Consider the following 21,960-nt stretch of genomic DNA (forward strand, 5'->3'; position numbering starts at 1 on the left):
TGTTGCCTTTTGCAACCCATAGATACTTTTGAAGTTACAGCTAGTGTCAGTGGATCTCAATCTCACATCCATGAAATTATTACTGTATAATATCTGTGCCTCAATTTACTGCCTATATAAGCACTCTACTTGAGCCACCTTCTCTTGTTTTGCCCAGATACCAGCTTGGCTGCAGACGGGAATGGGGAAAAAGAGGTGGCTGGTGAGGAGACCAAAGTGACAGAGCCAGTGATTCAGGGGCTGACGGAGGAGATGGTGACAGTGCTGATACGCTCCTGTGTTAGCATGCTGGGGGTTCCTGTTGATCCTGATACACTGCATGCCACTCTGCGCCTCTGCCTGCGCCTGACCCGTGACCACAAATATGCTATGATGTTCGCCGAGCTGAAGAGCACACGCATGATCCTGAGCCTGACCCAAAGCTCTGGTTTCAACGGCTTCACACCCCTAGTCACTCTGCTTTTCCGGCACATCATTGAAGACCCCTGCACCTTGCAGCACACCATGGAAAAGGTATGGGGAAAAAACACACCTTTTGCCCCCAAATCCTCCCTGCCTTGCAACACACTGAAGAATGTATGGGGGAGGACACCTCCATCTTAGATCTCTCCAACTACATTGCACCTTTCAGCACATTGTGGAAGGAACTCCATTCTCTTCCTCCTACACTATGAAAGATATTGGGGAACCCCCCGCCTCTGAGTAGTATAGTTTAAGGGTGTTTCAGTTCTGGTTTCAGATAATCCTTTTGAAATGATACTATTTCTTGTGCAGTTGACATTGGTGAGTGGGGGTGGAAAAGGTTTGACCCGGAGACTCTTTGTGGGTGGGGTTCTAGTATGTTATCACACACCATGTTTTTTTGGATCACTATTACTATACAATGAGTTTCTGCTGAATAAATGGAAGTGGTTGTGTGTACAGTCCTGTCTGTCCTATGAAGATTTCTCATACACAGAAATTTCTCATTTATTTATTTGTTTTTATATACCGGTGTTCAATTTGGAATATCCCATTGGTTTACATTGTAACTGTATTCAAGAAGGAGCTTCCTGTTTTACATTATAACATCAATATAGTCGTTTAACATTGTAAATAGTTCTTATTTAACATTGTAACTTTACACTTTATTAAATTAAATTTTTATCAGGTTGTACGTTCTGCTGCTACCAGTGGAGCAGGAAGTACCACCTCTGGTGTGGTGTCTGGCAGCCTGGGCTCGCGGGAGATTAACTACATCCTTCGGGTCCTGGGTCCCGCTGCATGTCGCAACCCAGATATCTTCACTGAAGTGGCCAACAGCTGCATCCGCATTGCTTTGCCTGCCCCTCGTGGATCAGGCACAGGTAAGGGGCACATGTCTTGGGGTTTTCAGTGGTGTTGGATAATAGAACTTCCCATCAAGGGGTACAGAGTGAAATGCTTTAGTCTTTCTCCCAGGACAAGCAGGATGGTAGTCCTCACATATGGGTGACATCATCAGGGGGAGCCCTGTCATGGAATACTTTTGTCAAAGTTGCTAGAACTTTGACTGGCACACTGAGCATGCCCACATGCTACTAACCCTGCAGCAACCAGAGGTCCCTCTTTAGTCTCTTTTTTTTTTTTCCTCGCAGCAGTTGCCTCACGGTTTAGGAGCTGTGTGAGAAATTTCTCACAACTTTCCTCATGGAACTATTTGAAGTTTATCTTCTCAAAATCCCTTAGCGGGATCCCCCATCGCGCTGCGTTCCCTCTGACACTCGGTAAGTGTGCTTTCTGGTACTTAGTCTGTTCCTGCCAGCTTACCGCTTCTGTGCCCAACGGTCACCGACCACGCGCCCACCAAATTGTAACATGGCGACCGGGTTTAGGAAATACCCCAAGTGTCAGAGGACCATGTCCATAATGGACCCGCATGAAGTCTGTGTTTTGTGCTTAGGCCCCTTGCACGACGTTCGTCGATGCCCTAGTTGTGCACAAATGACCCCCCCAAAGGCCGTTTCCTAGCGTGTAGCAGATGGACTCAAAACAAGTGGGTATAGTGTGCTCGTGCTAGCAGTTGGAGACGGATCTGACGTCAGCAAGGGTACATATACCCCCGCAGGAAGTGCATCAGTTCAGTAATTTCCGTCTCCAAAGCAGTTTGGAGCTACCTTACGCTCGCTGAGCGTTTTTCCAAATTATAACGACTAAATTCTTAGAAGAAATCCTACCTGAAGACGAGCCCCGCACTCCTGCGGTGATACCCTCGGGTCTCTCCCCCAGTTGAGTTTCCCGAGGTGATTTCCGTGGTCCCTCGGAGGTGAGTGCCTCGGTCCGGTGGCCGGATCGCGGCAGGGACCTAGCCCCCGTGTGAGAAGGGCTCGGGCGCGGCTTAGAGGCAGCCTCGGTCCCGGTGAGGACTTGGCCCCCGAGCGAGACGACGTTCGGGCGCGGCTTAGAGGCAGCGGGAGCACTTCCTCGAGCGCGGCGGTGACGGTAATCACCCTCTCCCCCCGCAGCCGGAGACTGCCCGGGTCGCAGCCGGGAAGCGCCGAAGACAAGGTAAGGCGTACATCTTTACCTACTGGTCTCCGAAGAGCGAGGATTAGCAGGGTCTGCCTACGTGGCAGCCCGCCAAGGAGGTCGCCATTTTGCCTGCTCGCCAGCCCTGGTTCGCCGCCTCGATCCAAGCGGGACGACGGGCGTGTATGTTAGGCGCCCGAAACGATTCGGGCGCCCATTGCTGGTGATACTCGCACGCTGATAGGCGCACGTTGATAGCATAGGCGCACATTGATACGCACACGTCGATGGGCGCACGTTCATAGGTGCATAGGCGCACATTAAGATGTGTAGGCGCACGTTGCTAAGCGCACACTTATAGGCGCTCATTGATAGGAGCTCAGACGCGATGGAGCGTAAGAGAGCCCATGTGGCCGCAGAGCCAGCACCTCCAGACTCAGGCATAAGAGCTCTAGGCCTCTGCTCAGCATGCCACCTCAGAGCCACACAGAGCGAGGAAACAGACTCCCTATGTGCCCAATGTGAAGAGGCCCTGGGAGTTCCAGGCCAGGGCCGGTCTCAGCCCAGTTTGACGGCCAGTTCCTCAGGGAACACCCTGAACCTAGCAGGCCACAGTGAGCAGCCAGGCAACCCTATAGACCTGGTGCCCCTACGGCTGGAACCTGCTTCCCTCTCCTGGGTGGAATTATTCAAGGGGATTCATGCTTTCGTCAAGATGCAGTCTAATCCCCGTCCGTACCCATACATACCGGATGACCCTGCCCCAGGACCCTCAAGACCTACGCATGGCCACCCGCCACCCGGAAGCCCCACTTATGGGGACTCGGATTATTCTGAGGAAGATGGCGACCCTCCCGAGGAGGGAGAACTCCCCTCTTTCCTAAGGAGGATCTTCCAGACCTGGTCGCTCAATGCCTGTCGGAGCTGGCTATACCGGGCCAGGGCACCCCAGGGGAATCCAGAATGAACCCCCTGCTAGAGGGCCTGCATCCAACGGCTCACCATTTTCCCCTCCTACAAGCAGCACAGCAGTTAATCGATCTGGAGTGGAATGCGCCAGACGCTTCCTTCAAAGGGGGTCGGGCTTTGTCTAGCATGTACCCCCTAGACCCGGCAACCAAGGAGCTGCTGGCGTGCCCGATGGTAGATGCCATAGCGCAATTGTGAAGCGCACTACCATTCCGGTGGAGGGAGGGGTGGCCCTCAAGGATGCACATGACCGGCGCATGGACGCCATTCTGAAACAAGCCTTTGAGGTGGCAGCCATGTCCCTATGAATTGCGACCTGCTGCACCGTGGCGACACGCTCCTGTTTATCACAAGCCAGGAACAACACCCCGGGAGAAGAAATGGAATCAGCCCTCTCGTTCCTCACTGACGCTGCCTCCGACCTAGTTCGTACAGCAGCCAAAGGAGTATCATCCTCAGTGGCAGCCAGAAGACACCTCTGGCTACGTAATTGGTCGGCCGACTCCTCCTCCAAGACTCGCCTCACGAGAATGCCCTTTAAGGGATCTCTCTTGTTCGGCAGTGACCTCGAGAAATTGGCTAATAAATGGGGTGCCTCTCATTACCCCGTCTACCGGAAGACAGGTCTAGGAGGGCCTAGCACCCTTTTCCTAGACCATCCAGAGGTAGAAACTCTCAGCGCTTCAACCCTTACAGGGCTCGCTACCAAACACCTCGTTCTCAGGCCAGGAACCAGTCCTTTCGGACTAAGCACAACAAGAGGAGAACCGGCTCGGGCTTTGGTCCCGGCCGCACCCCACAATGACAATCAGCCGACCCATCCGGGGGTAGCAGCCATAAGGGGCAGGCTAACCCTCTTCTACCGCAGGTGGGTCGAGATTACCTCGGACCAGTGGGTCCTCGCCATCATCCGAGAAAGGTATTACCTGGACTTTCTTCAGCTCCCGCCGGACAAGTTTGTGGAATCTCCTTGTTCACCCCTCAAGAGGGCGGCACTAGAAGTTACCTTGCGGAGGCTCCTATCCCTAAAAGCCATAATCCCAGTGCCTGCATGGGAGGAAAATTCTGGGCATTACTCCATTTATTTCATAGTACCCAAAAAGGAGGGCACTTTCAGGCCTGTCCTGGACCTCAAGTCAGTCAACCGACACCTATACGTCCCCAGCTTTCGCATGGAAACCCTGCGGTCTGTCAAGAATGCAGTACAGCCAGGGGAGTTTCTCACATCCCTAGATCTGTCGGAAGCCTAATTGCATATCCCAATCCATCGGGATCACCAGCGCTATTTACGCTTCAAAGTCCTGAATCAACACTTCCAGTTCCGAGCTTTACCCTTCGGGTTAGCCACCGCACCGCAAACCTTTACCAAGGTCATAGTAGTAGTGGCGGCGTCACTCAGGAAGGAAGGAATCCTCGTCCATCCCTGCCTGGACGATTGGCTGATCAGGGCAAAGTCCCCGGAGGAGAGCCACCAGGCAACCAACAGAGTTATATCTCTTCTGGAAAGCCTAGGATGGGTAGTAAACTTGAACAAGAGTTCCCTACAGCCATCTCAGTCGCTGGAATACCTAGGAGTCCGATTCGACACCCAGGAAGACAAGATCAGCCTGACCGCCAAGAGGGGAGCAAAGCTCCGGAATCGTCTGCAGGCCCTGCTGAGCGCTACCCGGCCCACAGCTTGGGATTACCTACAGGTCCTCGGCCTTATGGCATCCACGCTGGAGGTGATACCATGGGCGCGGGCTCATATGAGACCATTACAACGCACCCTCCTGTCTCGGTGGAGCCCACGATCACAGAACTACACCGTACACCTACCTCTACCAGCCAGAGTGCGGAATCAGATACGGTGGTGGTTGCAGCCCGGCCACATGAGCCGGGGGTCAAGAATGTCCTCCCCAACCTGGACCCTGCTCACGACAGATGCCAGCCTGAACGGATGGGGAGCACACTGCGAAGAACTCACCGCCCAAGGGCGGTGGAACAGAGAAGAGTCGGGGTGGAACATCAACCGACTAGAGGCACGGGCAGTCAGGCTAGCGTGCCTGCGATTTGCCCACAGACTTCGAAACAGAGCGGTCAGAGTGATGTCGGACAACGCCACCACGGTGGCATACATCAACCGACAGGGCGGAACCCGAAGCCAACAGGTATCCCTAGAAATAGCCCCCCTGATGACTTGGGCGGAAGCAAATCTCCGGGACATCTCCGCCGTCCACATCGCCGGGAAGGACAACACCACGGCAGACTTCCTCAGCAGAGAAAGCCTAAATCCAGGGGAATGGCAGCTGTCGCCCACAGCTTTCCAGATGATTGTGGTTCAGTGGGGGACGCCAGGCATGGACCTACTAGTGGACAGGTCCAACGCTCAAGTACCCAGATATTTCAGCCGCAGGCGGGATCCGCTGTCCCAGGGGATCGAAGCCCTGGTACAGCCATGGCCTCAGGGGATCCTGATATATGCCTTTCCTCCATGGCCCCTGCTGGGCGCCATTATACACAAGATTCAGCGGCACAGAGGCGTAGTTCTTCCAGTGGCCCCGGACTGGCCAAGAAGACCCTGGTACGCAGACATGAGAAGACTACTGGCAGGTACTCCATTTCCCCTGCCTCCACACAGGGACCTGCTGCGGCAAGGTCCCATCCTCCACGAGGATCCAGCTCAATTCTCTCTTACGGTCTGGCCATTGAGAGGGCTAGACTGAAGAAAAGAGGATACTCGGGGCCGGTAATAGATGCACTCCTCTGAGTACGCAAGTTCTCCACATCACTAACATATAAAGGATCTGGAGAGTATTTGAAGCCTGGTGCGAAACTCACAGCACCAATCCACATGCCGCTAAAATCCCTATCATTTTGGATTTCCTGCAAGATGGCCTTCAGAAGGGTCTGCCCCTCAATTCCATCAAGGTTCAAGTGGCAGCGCTATCCTGCTACGGTCCCCGGAGTGACGGCAACAGCATCGCCACACACCCAGATGTTTCACGTTTCCTGAAAGGAGTCAAACACATTCGCCCGCCACTGAAGTGGCCAGTACCCCTGTGGAACCTCAACCTAGTTTTGGAATTTCTAGCGGGACACGCCTTCAGACCCCTTCAAGGCCTGTCCCTCCGTTTGTTAACCTTGAAGATGGTGTTCCTGCTGGCTGTATGCTCAGCACGCCGCATCTCAGAGCTACAAGCACTGTCCTGCCGTGATCCGTTTCTCAGAATCACTCCAGAGGCTATCCATCTTCGCACGGTTCCTTCCTTCTTACCCAAAGTAGTCTCACACTTCCACCTCAACCAAACCATATCCTTGCCTACCACGGTAGGTTTGAAGAAGTTGGAAGAAGGTCGAACACTACGCCATCTCGACATCTGCAGGCTGCTGTCCAGATACCTGGAAATGTCAGAAGCAGTACGAAAGACGGACCACCTGTTCGTCCTTCACAGCGGGAAGAAGCAAGGGGAAGCGGCCTCACGGGCAACCATCGCCCGCTGGATCAAAGAAGTTATCAAGGCAGCCTACGTAGAAGCGGGAAAACCACTGCCTCTACGGGTCAAGGCTCACTCTACCAGAGCGCAAGCGCCTCTTGGGCAGAAACTAGGATGCTGTCGCAGGCAGAAATATGTAGAGCGGCGACGTGGTCCTCCCTCCATACCTTCTCCAGATTCTATCGTCTGGACGTCCAGGCCATGGAGGACACAGCATTTGCGAGGGCAATCCTGAACGGACCTCGGACAGCCTCCGGTCCAGTCCGGGAGTAGCTTTTATACATCCCACTTGTTTTGAGTCCATCTGCTACACACTAGGAAATGTAGAGATTACTTACCTGATAATCTCCTTTTCCTTAGGGTATGCAGATGGACTCAGCATCCCGCCCGGCTGCCGGCATACATGGGGATTCATCGACTCACGGTAAGCCATGTTTTTCTTATAATAGGCCATCCATCCTGTCGGGTGTCGACGCCTTCCGGTTGAGAACACTGGCGGTCTCCAGCTACTATCAATCGGTCAGGGTAATCCTGTTCATTTAATCGATCGGTCAGCTACAGCTTTTGCAAGGAAGATTACTGAACTGCTGCACTTCCTGCGGGGGTATATGTACCCGTGCTGACGTCAGATCCGTCTCCAACTGCTAGCACGAGCACACTATACCCACTTGTTTTGAGTCCATCTGCATACACTAAGGAAAAGGAGATTATCAGGTAAGTAATCACTACATTGCGCTCGCCTGGACAAAATGGAGCAGTTTGCTTCAAAATATACTGCTCCTTCGATGCCAGTTCAAGCGCCATAGACTGTGGAGGGTCCATCGACCTCGGAGACTATTCGCCAGGAGCACTGTGGACAGAGCGACCGTCCATCACAGGCTCCATCACAGACATCAGCGCAATCGTCCTCTGTGCCGGGGAAAGACCGGACCGAGCACCGAGGGAAACACCGGCACAGATGGGCGTCCCTGACCGGTGCTGGCATAGATACCGCAGTGGCATCAACTTCTATCGAACTGCCTGTGAAGAGGGCCCGTGGAGAGGAGCCCCCATACTCCTCTGGACCAGAGGACCCCTAGGCGTTCCCCACTGGATACTGATGCCGGGCACTGAGCCTCCACGGGCCCCTGTGGAGGCTCCAGGGATGTCTAGCCTGCCTCCTATCCCGATCGCTGTACCACCCATGCCGGCTTCCCAGGAGGAATTGGATCGCATGGTCCAAGAGGCAGTGCTGAAAGCCTTACGAGGCTTCCAGCCGGCGTCGCCCCCATACCGGGCCCAGAACTGGCTTCCTCGATGATGGCACTGCTCATCTGTGCCTTATCGACTCCTCTGCCACTGGAAACGCTGGCATCGAGTTGTCCTTCGAGGCCTCCACAGGTCCCAATTCCAGTACTGGGTTCCTCGGAGGAGAAAGGATCGATCCCTGGCTACACCCCTTCACGGGAACCATCGATGTTGGAGCCCATGCCCGGGCCATTGTGGCTACGGTACCCAAGCGCACCTTATCTGCCCTGATTCTATCGATGACAGGGCATCATACATCGATGCCTTCCCGCCCTCTCTGCTTTGGCATGCTTCCTCCATCGGGAGCTCCACTGGGAGAAGGAGAAAGTCCTTATAATCCATGGGACGATGCATCCTCAGATGACTCATCACGGACGTCCGAGGACTTGCTTTCAGAGCCTTCGCCGCCAGAAGAAAGGCGAAGATCTCCTCCAGTAGACCTCTCCTTTGCCAGTTTTGTCAAAGAGATGTCTGAGACTATACCTTTTTCACTGGTTACGGAGGAAGATGGTGGCCATAAGATAGATGTTGGAGGTCTTACAATTTGTAGATGCTCCAAAAGAAATAATGTCTATACCGGTGCATGAAGTTCTTTTGGACCTCATGCACCACTTGTGGGAACATCCAGGTACGGTACCCCCAGTCAATAAAAAGACAGATGCTACCCACCTGTTTCAGCAAGCCCCAGGTTTTCAAAAACGTCTGTTGCCCCATCACTCTGTAGTCATGGATTCAGCTCAGAAAAAGGCTAAACGATCACCTCCACATTCCTCTGCTCCTCCCGGTAAGGAACAGAAGGCATTGGATGCGCTGGGATGAAGAATTTTCCAAGGGTCCATGTTGATATCGCGAATTGTAGCATATCAATTATACATAAGAACATAAGAAAATGCCATACTGGGTCAGACAAAGGGTCCATCAAGCCCAGCATCCTGTTTCCAACAGTGGCCAATCCAGGCCACAAGAACCTGGCAAGTACCCAAAAACTAAGTCTATTCCATGTAACCATTGCTAATGGCAGTGGCTATTCTCTAAGTGAACTTAATAGCAGGTAGTGGACTTCTCCTCCAAGAACTTATCCAATCCTTTTTTAAACACAGCTATACTAACTGCACTAACTACATTCTCTGGCAACAAATTCCAGAGTTTAATTGTGCGTTGAGTAAAAAAGAACTTTCTCCGATTAGTTTTAAATGTGCCCCATGCTAACTTCATGGAGTGCCCCCTAGTCTTTCTACTATCCGAAAGAGTAAATAACCGATTCACATCTACTCGTTCAAGACCTCTCATGATCTTAAAGACCTCTATCATATCCTCCCTCAACTGTCTCTTCTCCAAGCTGAACAGCCCTAACCTCTTCAGCCTTTCCTAATAGGGGAGCTGTTCCATCCTCTCTATCATTTTGGTAGCCCTTCTCTGTACCTTCTCCATCGCAATTATATCTTTTTTGAGATGCGGCGACCAGAATTGTACACAGTATTCAAGGTGCGGTCTCACCATGGAGCGATACAGAGGCATTATGACATTTTCCGTTTTATTCACCATTCCTTTTCTAATAATTCCCAACATTCTGTTTGCTTTTTGGACTGCCGCAGCACACTGCACCGACGATTTCAGTGTGTTATCCACTATGACACCTAGATCTCTTTCCTGGGTTGTAGCACCTAATATGGAACCCAACATTGTGTAATTATAGCATGGGTTATTTTTCCCTATATGCATCACCTTGCACTTATCCACATTAAATTTCATCTGCCATTTGGATGCCCAATTTTCCAGTCTCACAAGGTCTTCCTGCAATTTATCACAATCTGCTTGTGATTTAACTATTCTGAACAATTTTGTGTCATCTGCAAATTTGATTATCTCACTCGTCTTATTTCTTTCCAGATCATTTATAAATATATTGAACAGTAAGGGTCCCAATACAGATCCCTGAGGCACTCCACTGTCCACTCCCTTCCACTGTGAAAATTGCCCATTTAATCCTACTCTCTGTTTCCTGTCTTTTAGCCAGTTTGCAATCCATGAAAGGACATCGCCACCTATCCCATGACTTTTTACTTTTCCTAGAAGCCTCTCATGAGGAACTTTGTCAAACGCCTTCTGAAAATCCAAGTATACTACATCTACTGGTTCACCTTTATCCACATGTTTATTAACTCCTTCAAAAAAGTGAAGCAGATTTGAGAGGCAAGACTTGCCCTGGGTAAAGCCATGCTGACTTTGTTCCATTAAACCATGTCTTTCTATATGTTCTGTGATTTTGATGTTTAGAACACTTTCCACTATTTTTCCTGGCACTGAAGTCAGGCTAACCGGTCTGTAGTTTCCCGGATCGCCCCTGGAGCCCTTTTTAAATATTGGGGTTACATTTGCTATCCTCCAGTCTTCAGGTACAATGGATGATTTTAATGATAAGTTACAAATTTTTACTAATAGGTCTGAAATTTCATTTTTTAGTTCCTTCAGAACTCTGGGGTGTATACCATCCGGTCCAGGTGATTTACTACTCTTCAGTTTGTCAATCAGGCCTACCACATCTTCTAGGTTCACCGTGATTTGATTCAGTCCATCTGAATCATTACCCATGAAAACCTTCTCCATTACGGGTACCTCCCCAACATCCTCTTCAGTAAACACCGAAGCAAAGAAATCATTTAATCTTTCCGCGATGGCCTTATCTTCTCTAAGTGCCCCTTTAACCCCTCGATCATCTAACGGTCCAACTGACTCCCTCACAGGCTTTCTGCTTCGGATATATTTAAAAAAGTTTTTACTGTGAGTTTTTGCCTCTCCAGCCAACATGACCCTATATACAAGAAATCTCTGGAAACAAGGCCAGGAATTTGTGGAGATGTTGCCCCAACAACAAGAAACTTTGTCCTCCATCCTACAAAAAGGAATGGAAGCAGGTAAACACGAAGTCAGAGCTGCCTACGACTCTTTTGAAACAGCATCCAAAGTCTCGGCAGCGGTCATCAATGCTAGACGCTGGGCCTGGCTTAAGGCCTCAGACCTGCGCCCAAAGTGCAGGACAAACTAGCAGATCTACCGTGTACCGGAGATAACCTGTTTGGGGATAAGATCCAGGATGCAGTGGCCCAGTTAAAGGACCATCATGAGACCCTGCGCCAGTTGTCAACTGTCTTCCCAGATGTTCCCTTCACAACCCGCAGGGTCATACGTAGAGAACCCAAGAAACAATTCTACAGGCCACGCAGATATTACCCCTCCTGCATCCCATGCATGACTGGCTCGGGCACCTCAGAAGGGACACGCATGCCAAACCAGAACATCTAGACCACAGCCAGCTCCACAAGCTGGCCCTGCGTCTGGATTTTGATTTTTTTTTTTCCAGAGAGCAGCAACATATTGGCATCCAGTCACTACAGACCAGTGGGTACTGTCCATCGTAACCCATGGTAACCGTCTAAATCTTTCAAAAATACCCCCTGCCTTCCCCACCCATTCCATCCTGGAGCTGGGACGACCACACAGGAAAACTCGAGTCAGAGCTCTCAACCCTTCTGTCTGTTAGAGCCGTGGAACTGGTTCCACTGAATCGGCAGGGAAAAGGGTGGTTCTCCAGATATTTCCTAATTCCAAAAAAGACCGGCGGCCTCCGGCCTATTCTGGACCTCCGTGCCTTGAATACATTTCTTCGCAAGGAACGGTTCAGGATGGTATCCCTGGGCACCATGCTTCCCCTACTTCAACAAGGGGATTGACTCTGCTCTCTGGACCTTCAAGACGCATACGCCCATATTGCGATATCCCTGCCTCATCGCAAATATCTGTGATCCGTGGTGGGCCGCAGTCACTATCAATACAAGGTACTACCATTCGGTTTAGCCTCGGCGCCTCAAGTCTTTATGAAGTGCCTGGCAGTCGTGGCTGCGCAGTTACACAGCAGAGGCGTATACATTTTTCTATTCCTGGACGACTGGCTCATAAAAAGCCAGTCAAAACAAGGAGCCCTAGACTTTCTCGGTCTCACCATAAGGCTTCTAAACTCATTGGGATTTCTAATAAATTACCCCAAATCCCAATTGACACGTCTCATCTTCTCCTTTATAGGAGCAGATCTAGACACGACACTGTCCAGAGCATTCTTTCCCAACGACCGTGCGATTACGCTGTCCAACCTTGCCAGCTTTATCCGCTGTCGAAAAAGATCCTCAGCTGGCCAGCTACTCAGGTTACTTGGCCACATGGCATCAACAGTCTGTGTCACCCCTATGGCACGCCTTGCCATAAGTGACCCAATGGACTCTAAAATCCCAGTGGCGACAAGCTACTCAACCGCTGTTGTCCCTGGTACACATAACTAGCCAGCTTTGTCTGTCCCTTGCATGGTGGACACACAAAGCCAACTTACAAGTGGATCTTCCTTTCCAGCAACCGGCTTCCTAGGTTGAGGAGCCCACATCCAAGGCCTTCAAACTCAAGGGGCTTGGACAACAGCCGAAGTGACCCATCAAATCAACTTTCTGGAGCTTCGAGCGATGCGGTACGCCCTTTATGCATTTCAGGATTCCCTCTCCAACAAAGTTGTCCTGATTCAAACAGACAACCAAGTTGCAATGTGGTACCTGAACAAACAGGGGCACAGGCTCTTATCTGCTTTGCCAGGAGGCGGTGCAGATTTGGGCCTGGGCCCTGTCCCATTTCATTCTTCTGCGAGCCACTTATCTAGTGGGCACTCAAAATGCACTGGCAGACTGCCTCAGCCGACGTTTCCAGCCCCACGAATGGTCTCTGGATCCCTCGGTTGCGAGCAGAATCTTCCACTGGTGGGGTCATCCGACCATCGACCTCTTTGCGTCCAATCAGAACCACAAAGTGGAATGCTTCTGTTCCCTGCACAGGGACCGGCATGCACCAGCCAGGAATGCCTTCATCTGTCCCTGGAACAAAGGCTTGCTTTATGCGTATCCTCCGATTCCGCTAATAAGCAAGATTCTCGTGAAGCTACAACAGGATTGGGGCTTAATGATTTTCATAGCCCCTTATTGGCCACACCAGATTTGGTTTCCCATACTTCTCGACCTTTCTGTCCAGGACCCCATTCACCAGGGCACGTCGCCCAACCTCATAACACAGAATCTCGGCAAGTTACGCCACCTGAACCTCCAGGCCCTCTCTCTGACGGCCTGGATGTTGAAAGGATGATGATACGTCACTTGAAAGGTTGAGTGGTTGTATCACAAGTCCTAGTAGCTTCACGGAAGCCTTTCACGTGGAAATCCAACCACTCTAAATGGAAGAGATTTACCTTGTGGCGCACACAGAAGGGCTTGGATTCCTTTTCTTGCCCCACATTGAATCTGTTAGATTATCTCTGGCACTTCTTGGAATCTGGTCTCCAGACATCATCTATCCAAGTGCACCTTAGTGCCATCTCTTCTTACCATCAAGGAATAGGGGATGCCCTGATAACGGCTCAACCTCTGGTGAGTCGCTTCATGAGAGGCTTATTACAGCTTAAGCCTCCTCTACGGCCACCGGTCGTGGCATGGGACCTCAATGTCGTACTTGCACAGCTCATGCACACTCCTTTTGAGCCCTTGCACACCTGCGAACTCACATACCTTACATGGAAAGTACTTTTCCTAGTAGCCATCACGTCTGCTCGCAGGATAAGTGATTTACAGGCTCATGTGATCTAGTTAGTGTAACTGTGTTTAAAAAAAAAAAGGATTAAATAAGTTCTTGGTGGAAAAGTCCATTACCTGCTATTAATTAAATAGACTTAGATAATAGCCGCAGCTATTACTAGCAACAGTAGCATGGAATAGACTGTTTTTGGTTCTGGATTGGCCACTGTTGGAAACTGGATGCTGGGCTTGATGGACCCTTGGTCTGACACAGTATGGCAAGCTCTTATGTTCTTACTCACCCTACACAAGGTTCCTCCATGACCGGATGGTTCTATGCACTCGCCTGAAATTCCTTCCTAAGGTGGTAACTGATTTCCACTTAAATCAGTCCATAGTCTTGCCCACTTTCTTTCCAATACCTCACGCTCACCCAGGTGAGCGAGCTCTGCACACCTTGGACTGTAAGCGTACTCTTGCGTTTTACTTAGACCGCACTACCACAGGAAGTCCACCCAACTCTTTGTCTCTTTTGATAAGAACAAACTTGGGAATGTGGTGGGCAAGCAAACACTGTCAAACTGGTTGGCAGACTGCATTGCATTCTGTTACCAGCAAGCAGGTCAATCACTACAGGGACAAGTGAAGGCACACTCAGTCAGAGCAATGGCAACATCAGTAGCACACTACTGTTCAGTACTGCTTGCTGACATCTGCAGAGCTGTGACATGGAGCTCTCTCCACGCCTTTGCAGCTCACTACTGTCTGGACAAGGCTGAACGACAGGATTCCGTCTTTGGCCAGTCTGTCCTAAGAAATTTGTTTCCAGTGTAGGAACCCAACTCGTTGACCCGCTGTGAATTTCAGGCTGCCTCATCCTTGCCAACAGCACCCCATTTGTTGTGCCTGTTGCAAATGTTCGGTGCTGCTTGGCCTCGTACGTATGACTCAGCCTGCAGCTTGCTATTCACTCATATGTGAGGACTACCATCCTGCTTGTCCTGGGAGAAAGCAGAGTTGCTTACCTGTAACAGGTGTTCTCCTAGGACAGCAGGATGTTAGTCCTCATGAAACCCGCCTGCCATCCCGCAGAGTTGGGTTCGCTTACTTTTTATTATTTTATTTTTCGCTCGTACTTTTGCTACAAATGAGACTGAAGGGGGACTCCTAGTGGCTGCAGGGTTAGTGGCATCCTGGGTATGCTCAGTGTGCAGGTCAAAGTTCTAGAAACTTTGACAAAAGTGTTCCGTGACAGGGCTCCATCTGATGATGTCACCCATATGTGAGGACGAACATCCTGCTGTCCTGGGAGAACACCTGTTACAGGTAAGCAAATGATTTCTTTCAGTTGGGGCAACTGAGGCACAGTAGGTTCTTGTGCTCGTGGTCAGACAGAGCACTGCAGGGGAAGAACAAATTAGGCCTTTCTGGTATGATCCAATGTTTCCATTTTATAGCTTCAGATGATGAGTTTGAAAACTTGAGGATCAAAGGCCCAAATGCAGTGCAGCTGGTGAAGACCACACCAGTGAAACCCTCTCCACTTCCTGTTATCCCTGACACTATCAAGGAGGTGATTTACGACATGCTGAATGCTCTGGCGGCATATCACGCACCTGATGAAGGTAAGTGTGGACTACAGTTAATGTTGCTGGATTTGAGGGAGAGGGAGGTGCATCGAGGTGTGCTTTCACTGGAGAACATTTATTTGGAAAGCTTAGAGAAAATTCCTTTTTGCTTTTCAGCAGAGAAGTTGGAGCCAAAACCAGGGTTAATGAATCAGGAGGTGAGCCAGATCCTGCAGGATATGGGGGATGATGTGTACCAGCAGTATCGGCCCCTGACACGTCAGGGCAGTGATTTCGATGCACAGAGTGGTTTTGCCATCAATGTAAGTTCATGAACCTCTTAGCTGTGTTCCAGGAGCTTCTTACATCAATTAAAGCAAGGGTGCAGGTGAACCACGGGGAATGATGTCTGTCTGATCCCAGAGTTCCCTCCTTCACTACTTTAAATATGTTTTAAAGGATATTGCAGTTTCTTTTTTGTCCTGTTTTTTTTTTAATTTTCCCCTTTGAACTGATGCTGTGAGGCTTGAAGTGCTTTTAGCTTTTAGTGGTATAGATCAGTGTTTGTGATCTGCTTCTGACAGTGCCCAGTACAGACTGAGGTGGGCAAAACTACCACTGTTCCCGAGGTTGCAGAAGCTGACTTAATCTGCTACAGCAGCACTGGCAGTGCCCCACAGAGATGATGTTTCAGCAGGGCGGGCTGTTTTGTTGCCCACGATCCAGAAAACTCTTTTATCTTGGTGTTTTCTGCTTCAGTAGCGCTCTGGGATGTATAACTAAGCAAAGCCTAACTATGGGTGAGTGATGCTTAATTGCCCACTTCCCTGTATGTGCCCGGATCAGTCCAGACTGCTGGGTTTTGCCTCCCTTCCAGCAGATGGAGACAGAGAAAAACACGTCAAGAGCATCCCCTCTTAACCTGGTGTGCCACCTGCTGCTACTCAGTATTTCTGTGTTTCCAGCAGATGGAGCTGGTGCAAAACCTGTGGTTCTGACCCAAGCTTTTCTCAAAAAAAAAAAAGATAGGAAGACAAAAGTCCAAAGGATGAAGTGGCCTTCCAGGGAGTAGTTAGGTCCTGGTGGGACCATCCTCCCTAGTCGCAGGCAGGGGATGAGCAGGGATTGGGAACCCCTATTCCCTGTACGTACTCGGATCAGTCCAGACCGTGGGTTATGCCTCCCTTCCAGCAGATGGAGACAGAGAAAAACTTGTAGGGCGCCCTCTGATAACCAGTCGCACCCCCTGCGTCCCTTAGGTATTCTGTCTCCAGCAGAAGGAAGGCAGAACCTGCGGTCTCGCTCTTGTGACAGTTTAAATTTTGGGGTTGGAATTTTTGGGGAAGATTTTAATTATTAGGTTTCCCTCTCTATTTCCTTCTCCCTCTGAATGGATCAACTATAAAAAAAAAAAAAAAAAGGAAATTTTGCCTTTACTCCTTGACAGGTTCTTGTCTATCACTGCCTGAGGGTCTGGAAGTTTTGTATTTTCACCCGGTTTGCAACTCAGGTAGGTTTTTGTTAGCGTAGCAGTTTCCTGGTGGTCCAGCCTCTCCCCCTGCACTGCAACCGGCTGCCCAGAGAAGTTTTGCCTCGGGGCAGTGCTGGCTGAGACGCGGCTTTCCTCAGCCAGTCCCTGTTGACCTCGCTAACAGGCGGTTGCGCTTTTCGTTTTGTGGAGCGGAGGTTAGGCGGTCTTACCTGCTCCTGCCAGACTTCGGGGGAGCATGCTCACTCTCCCGCGAAGGGATTTGCTCTCGGTGCCTCCCCAGGGGAAGAGGGCTCCTCGAGAGCTGTGGAACGACTGGCCTCAAGGTCGCAGACGCGACGCGTGTCCGGCGGGTTGGCCCCCTTCGCGCCGAGCACAGGAGCGGCGGCCATTTTGTTTTTGGCAGAAGATGCAGAAGCGCACTCAAATGGCAGCCCGCAGGGGGATTCCTTCCCGGCTCCGTCTGTATTGATGCCGGAGGACATCCCCGCAAGGGGGGCGGTCCCAGGGCCCGTTTTGGTTCCACTTCACCCGGGTGCCCCCCCTCCCCCGGCGTTTACTGCTGATTTTGTACTCCTTATGCACATGGCCTATTTAGCTCGCATGAATCAACAGGATGGTGCTACGGCGGTCCCCCTTTCCACCTAAGGTGACTCGTGTGGATGTTGGGGATCCTCAGGGGCCTTCCCAGGTCCATTTAGTATCCCATTCTGACCTCAGGACCCTTCTCCGGGGGATCCCAATCAGGATCCGGCTGATCCCGCCGCAGGCTCACAACTGGAAGGGGATGATCCTCGGGTACTGCGCCTTTTCCATGGGGAGGAGCTGGAGCACCTTAACCCCCATGTACTGTCCGAATTGGATATTGAGGCGCCTCCAGATCCTTTGGTGGATAATTCAGGAGCTTGCAAAGGGGATTCTGTACTGGCAGGGTTACGTCCGCCAGCGAAGACTTTTCCTCTTCATCCACGGCTCCTACAGTTGATATCCAAGGAGTTGGGACGCTCCAGAGTCAGGTTTAAGAGTGGGGCATGCCATGGACAAGCTCTATCCCCTTCTGGAGGATGTCCTGGAGCTCCTCAAGGTGCCAAAGATGGATTCTGCGGTGACAGTGGTCACAAAGAGGACTACCAATCCCGGTCATGGGTGGGACCGCCTTGAATGATCTGCAGGATCGCAAATTGGAAGTGTACCTCAAGCGCGTCTTTGAGGTATCTGCCTTGGGAGTTTGGGCGGTGGTGTGTAGTTCTCTCATGCAGAGAGCTGGTTTGCGCTGGGTCCAACAGCTGCTCGGTACTCAAGAGCTCCCACCAGAGGAAGGCCCAACAAGCAGAATGCCTAGAGGCGGTCATAGCCTATGGTGCGGACGCACTGTACGATCTTCTGTGGGTCCTGGCACGTTCCATGGTTTCAGTTGTTTCGGCTAGATGCCTCCTGTGGCTGTGCAATTGGTCCGCAGACTCTTCTTCCAAGGCTAGATTAGGCTCTCTTACCTTTAAGGGCAAATTTCTCTTCAGCGAGGATTTAGACCAAATCATCAACTCCCTGGGGGAGAATAAAGTGCACAAGCTCCCAGAGGATGGACCACGGATCTCCAGATCTTTCAGCACTTCCAGAAATCGATTTCGCGGACAATGACGTTTCTGACATTCCCGACCAGCGGCCCAGAAGCCATCATCAATCCAGATCCCAGGCTTGGTCTCAGCCCTTTCGGGGATGCAGATCCTCCCGTGAGGGTTCATTTCAGAGCGCAGCTCCAAAAGCTGCCCAATGAAGGAGCCTTACCCACCCCTTGGTTCCCAGGGTGGGGGGACGCCTCTCCTGGTTTTACGAGGAGTGGGTCAAGATCACTTCGGATCAGTGGGTGCTGGATATTGTAAAACACGGTTACGTGTTAGAATTTGCACGGCCCCTAAGATACAGATTCCTCTTCTCGCCTTGTGGACCCCTATGGAAACAGCAAATTGTACGTCAGACATTCAACAGGCTGCTCGATCTCGAGGCCATCCGGTCTGTCCCTCCAGAGGAACATGGGTCCAGCCATTATTCCGTCTACTTCGTGGTTCCCAAAAAGGACAATGCTTTCCGCCCGATCCTGGACCTCAAGACGGTCAACAAGGCCCTCAGGATTCCCCACTTCCGGATGGAGACTCTGCGTTCAGTCATCGCGGCGGTACGCGTGGGAGAATTCCTAGCATCTCTGGACCTCACAGAGGCTTATCTCTACATCCCCATTTACCAGGAACAACAGCAATTTCTTCGGTTCAAGATCCTGGGACAGCATTTTCAGTTTCAGGCTCTGCCCTTTGGTCTGGCGACCACCCCGCAGACCTTCACCAAGGTGATGGTGGTGGTTGCAGCAGCACTCTGGAGGGAGGGAATCTTGGTTCATCCCTACCTGGATGACTGGCTCATCCGGGCGAAGTCCGAGAACCTCTGTTGGCAGTCGGTATGGGAACCTGGGCCAAGAACCTCTGTTGGCAGTCGGTCAACAGGGTGTTGGCTCTCCTCAGCTCCCTCGGCTGAGTGGTAAACTTTGCCAAGACCTGCCTGGTTCCCTCACAGTTACTGGATTTCTTGGGAGCACGTTTCGATACCCGCCTGGGCCGGGTATTTCTTCAATGGGACCGGGCACTCAATCTCATGTTCCAGGTACAACGCCTTCTCGGCCTATAAATTCCCACGGCGTGGGATTACCTACAGGTCCTGGGTTCCATGGCATCCTCGATTGATTTGGTCCCCTGGACCTTTAATCACTTGCGCCCGCTACAGAGGGCGTTGCTGTCCAGATGGAAGCCGGTGTCTCGGGAGTTTCAAGCCCTTTTGCCGCTACCGGATTTTGCCGTGCACAGCCTGGATCGGTGGCTCCATCTCCCTCATTTGCTTCAGGGGGTGGACTTGGAAACGCTGCATTGGGTGGTGGTGACCACGGATGCCAGCCTGGCCGGATGGGAGGCTGTGTGTCAGTCTCAGTCGGTCCAGGGCGTTTGGAATGCGGAGCAGGCGAAATGGCCCATCAATCGCCTGGAAACCAGGGCGGTCTGTCTAGCATTGAAACGATTTCCTCCCTTGGTGCGCCACAAGGCAGTGCGGATCCTGTCCGACAACGCCACTACGGTGGCGTATATCAATCGGCAAGGAGGAACAAAGAGTCGTCCCGTCTCTCGAGAGTCGGACAAGCTCATGGCCCGGGCAGAGCAGTTCCTAGCCCGCCTCACAACGCTCACATCGCTGGTGTGGACAATGTGCAGGCGGACTTCTTGAGCCGACAACACATAGACCCCGGAGAGTGGGAACTATCCGAGGAAGCAATGTCGATACTGGTTCGCAGGTGGGGGGGGGGGGCCCCCCCATCTCGACCTAATGGCGACACAGCGGACTGCGAAGGCTCTGCGCTTCTTCAGCCACAGACGGGAACACGGGGTGGAAGGAGTGGATGCTCTGGTTTTTCCTTGGCCCAGGGACATTCTACTGTACGTGTTTCCTCCGTGGCCCCTAATCAGAAAAGTCCTCTGTCGGGTAGAGATACATCGTGGCATGGTGATCCTGGTAGCTCCGGAGTGGCCACAACGACCATGGTTTGCCAATCTCGTCAACCTCGTGGTGGACGGCCCAGTTCGTCTGGGTCACCTTCAGCGTCTTCTTCGTCAGGGTCCCATATTTTTCGACCAGGTCGATCGCTTTTGTCTTGCGGCATGGCTTTTGAGAGGCGGCAACTGAGACAACTGGGACCAGTGGACCCTCCGGCGATGCCCTCCATGCCTCCTACTCTGGACCTGATGTTAGCCGCACCAGCGTTCCATGAGGAATTGCACCGGATGGTGCAAGAGGCAGTGGTACAGGCCATCCAGGGCCTTCCGAAGCCATCGACACAGATACCGGTTCCCATACCGGCTCCGGAACTGATGCCACCGATGCTTATTCCGCTCCTCGACAAGCTGGATGTCCTCATCGGTGCTCTACCATTGGCACTGGGGAAAACACAGATGCCGCTCGGTCTCTCGACCCCCATTCATTTCTCCTTGGATGAGGAAGGTTCATCGATGCTGGAACCGGTGCCAGGGTCTTCTGGATCATTTCCACAGAGGCATCCACCGAGGTCACCGATGCAGTCGGTGCCTCTTCGTCCTTCACCAATGCTGGCACCGATACCCTCGGTGCCCAGACCTCCGGCGGGAGAAGGTCCTTTTCTACCATCTGACCCACCATTGGGGGCTGGGGATCAGCCTTACCAACCGTGGACCGATGACTCCTCCGATTCCCAGGACACCGGCGATATCCCATCTGAGCCTTTGCCACCTGAAGAGAGATGCAAGTCTCCACCGGAGGACCACTCCTTCATTAATTTTATTAAGGAAATGTCAGAGACTATACCTTTTGCTCTTCAGACTGAGGAAGACTCCAGGCACAAAATGCTGGAGGTCCTTCAGTTTGTCGACGCACCGAAAAAAATAATGTCCATCCCGGTGCATGATGTTCTGCTTGATCTTCTGCACTGCAACTGGGAGCATCCAGGTTCGGTCCCTCCGGCCATCCGCAAGACTTATGCCACCTATTTAGTCCAGTCGGCGCCTGGTTTCCAAAAAACACAATTGGCTCATCATTCGGTGGTCGTAGAGTCTGCCCAGAAGAAGGCCAAGAGTCCAAGGCCTTATTCTTCGGCACCTCCAGGGAAGGAGCAAAAATTCCTGGACATTTTTGGGTGTAGAGTTTTTCATGGCTCAATGCTCATCTCTCGTATTGTGGCATATCAACTTTATATGACCCAATACAATAGAAATTTATTCAAACAGTTACAGGAATTTTGAGTCTCTCCTGGATCAATTTCAGGATCAACTGAACTCCATTGTCAAAAAAAGCTTTGCAGATAAGCATGAAGTCAGGTCAGCTTACGACATTTTTGATATGGCTTCCAGGTTATCAGCAGCTGGAATAAGCGCAAGGAGCTGGGCCTGGCTGAAATCCTCTGATTTGCGTCCAGAGGTACAAGACCGCTTAGCAGATTTCCCCTGTACGGGGGACAATCTGTTTGGCGAGAAGATCCAAGACACTGTTGCACAACTTAAGGATCATAATGAGACACT

At 51.5% G+C, this 21,960-nt stretch overlaps 1 protein-coding gene across 9 annotated transcripts in view; it reads left to right on the forward strand.

The window, feature by feature from the left end:
* HUWE1 (HECT, UBA and WWE domain containing E3 ubiquitin protein ligase 1) overlaps window positions 1–21,960 on the forward strand; it is a 907,188-nt gene that overhangs the window by 479,174 nt on the left and 406,054 nt on the right. For 8 of the 9 annotated variants that reach the window (XM_029607938.1, XM_029607967.1, XM_029607972.1 and 5 more), the window contains 4 exons: window positions 158–513; window positions 1,151–1,346; window positions 15,277–15,444; window positions 15,565–15,710. In XM_029607938.1, coding sequence (XP_029463798.1) covers window positions 158–513; window positions 1,151–1,346; window positions 15,277–15,444; window positions 15,565–15,710 — 866 coding nt within the window. The remainder of the gene's footprint in view (window positions 1–157; window positions 514–1,150; window positions 1,347–15,276; window positions 15,445–15,564; window positions 15,711–21,960) is intronic. The other variant, XM_029607952.1, reaches the window with a different exon arrangement.

This window comes from Rhinatrema bivittatum, chromosome 1, assembly GCF_901001135.1.
Source record: "Rhinatrema bivittatum chromosome 1, aRhiBiv1.1, whole genome shotgun sequence".
In the NCBI taxonomy this organism is placed as follows: Eukaryota; Metazoa; Chordata; class Amphibia; order Gymnophiona; family Rhinatrematidae; genus Rhinatrema; species Rhinatrema bivittatum.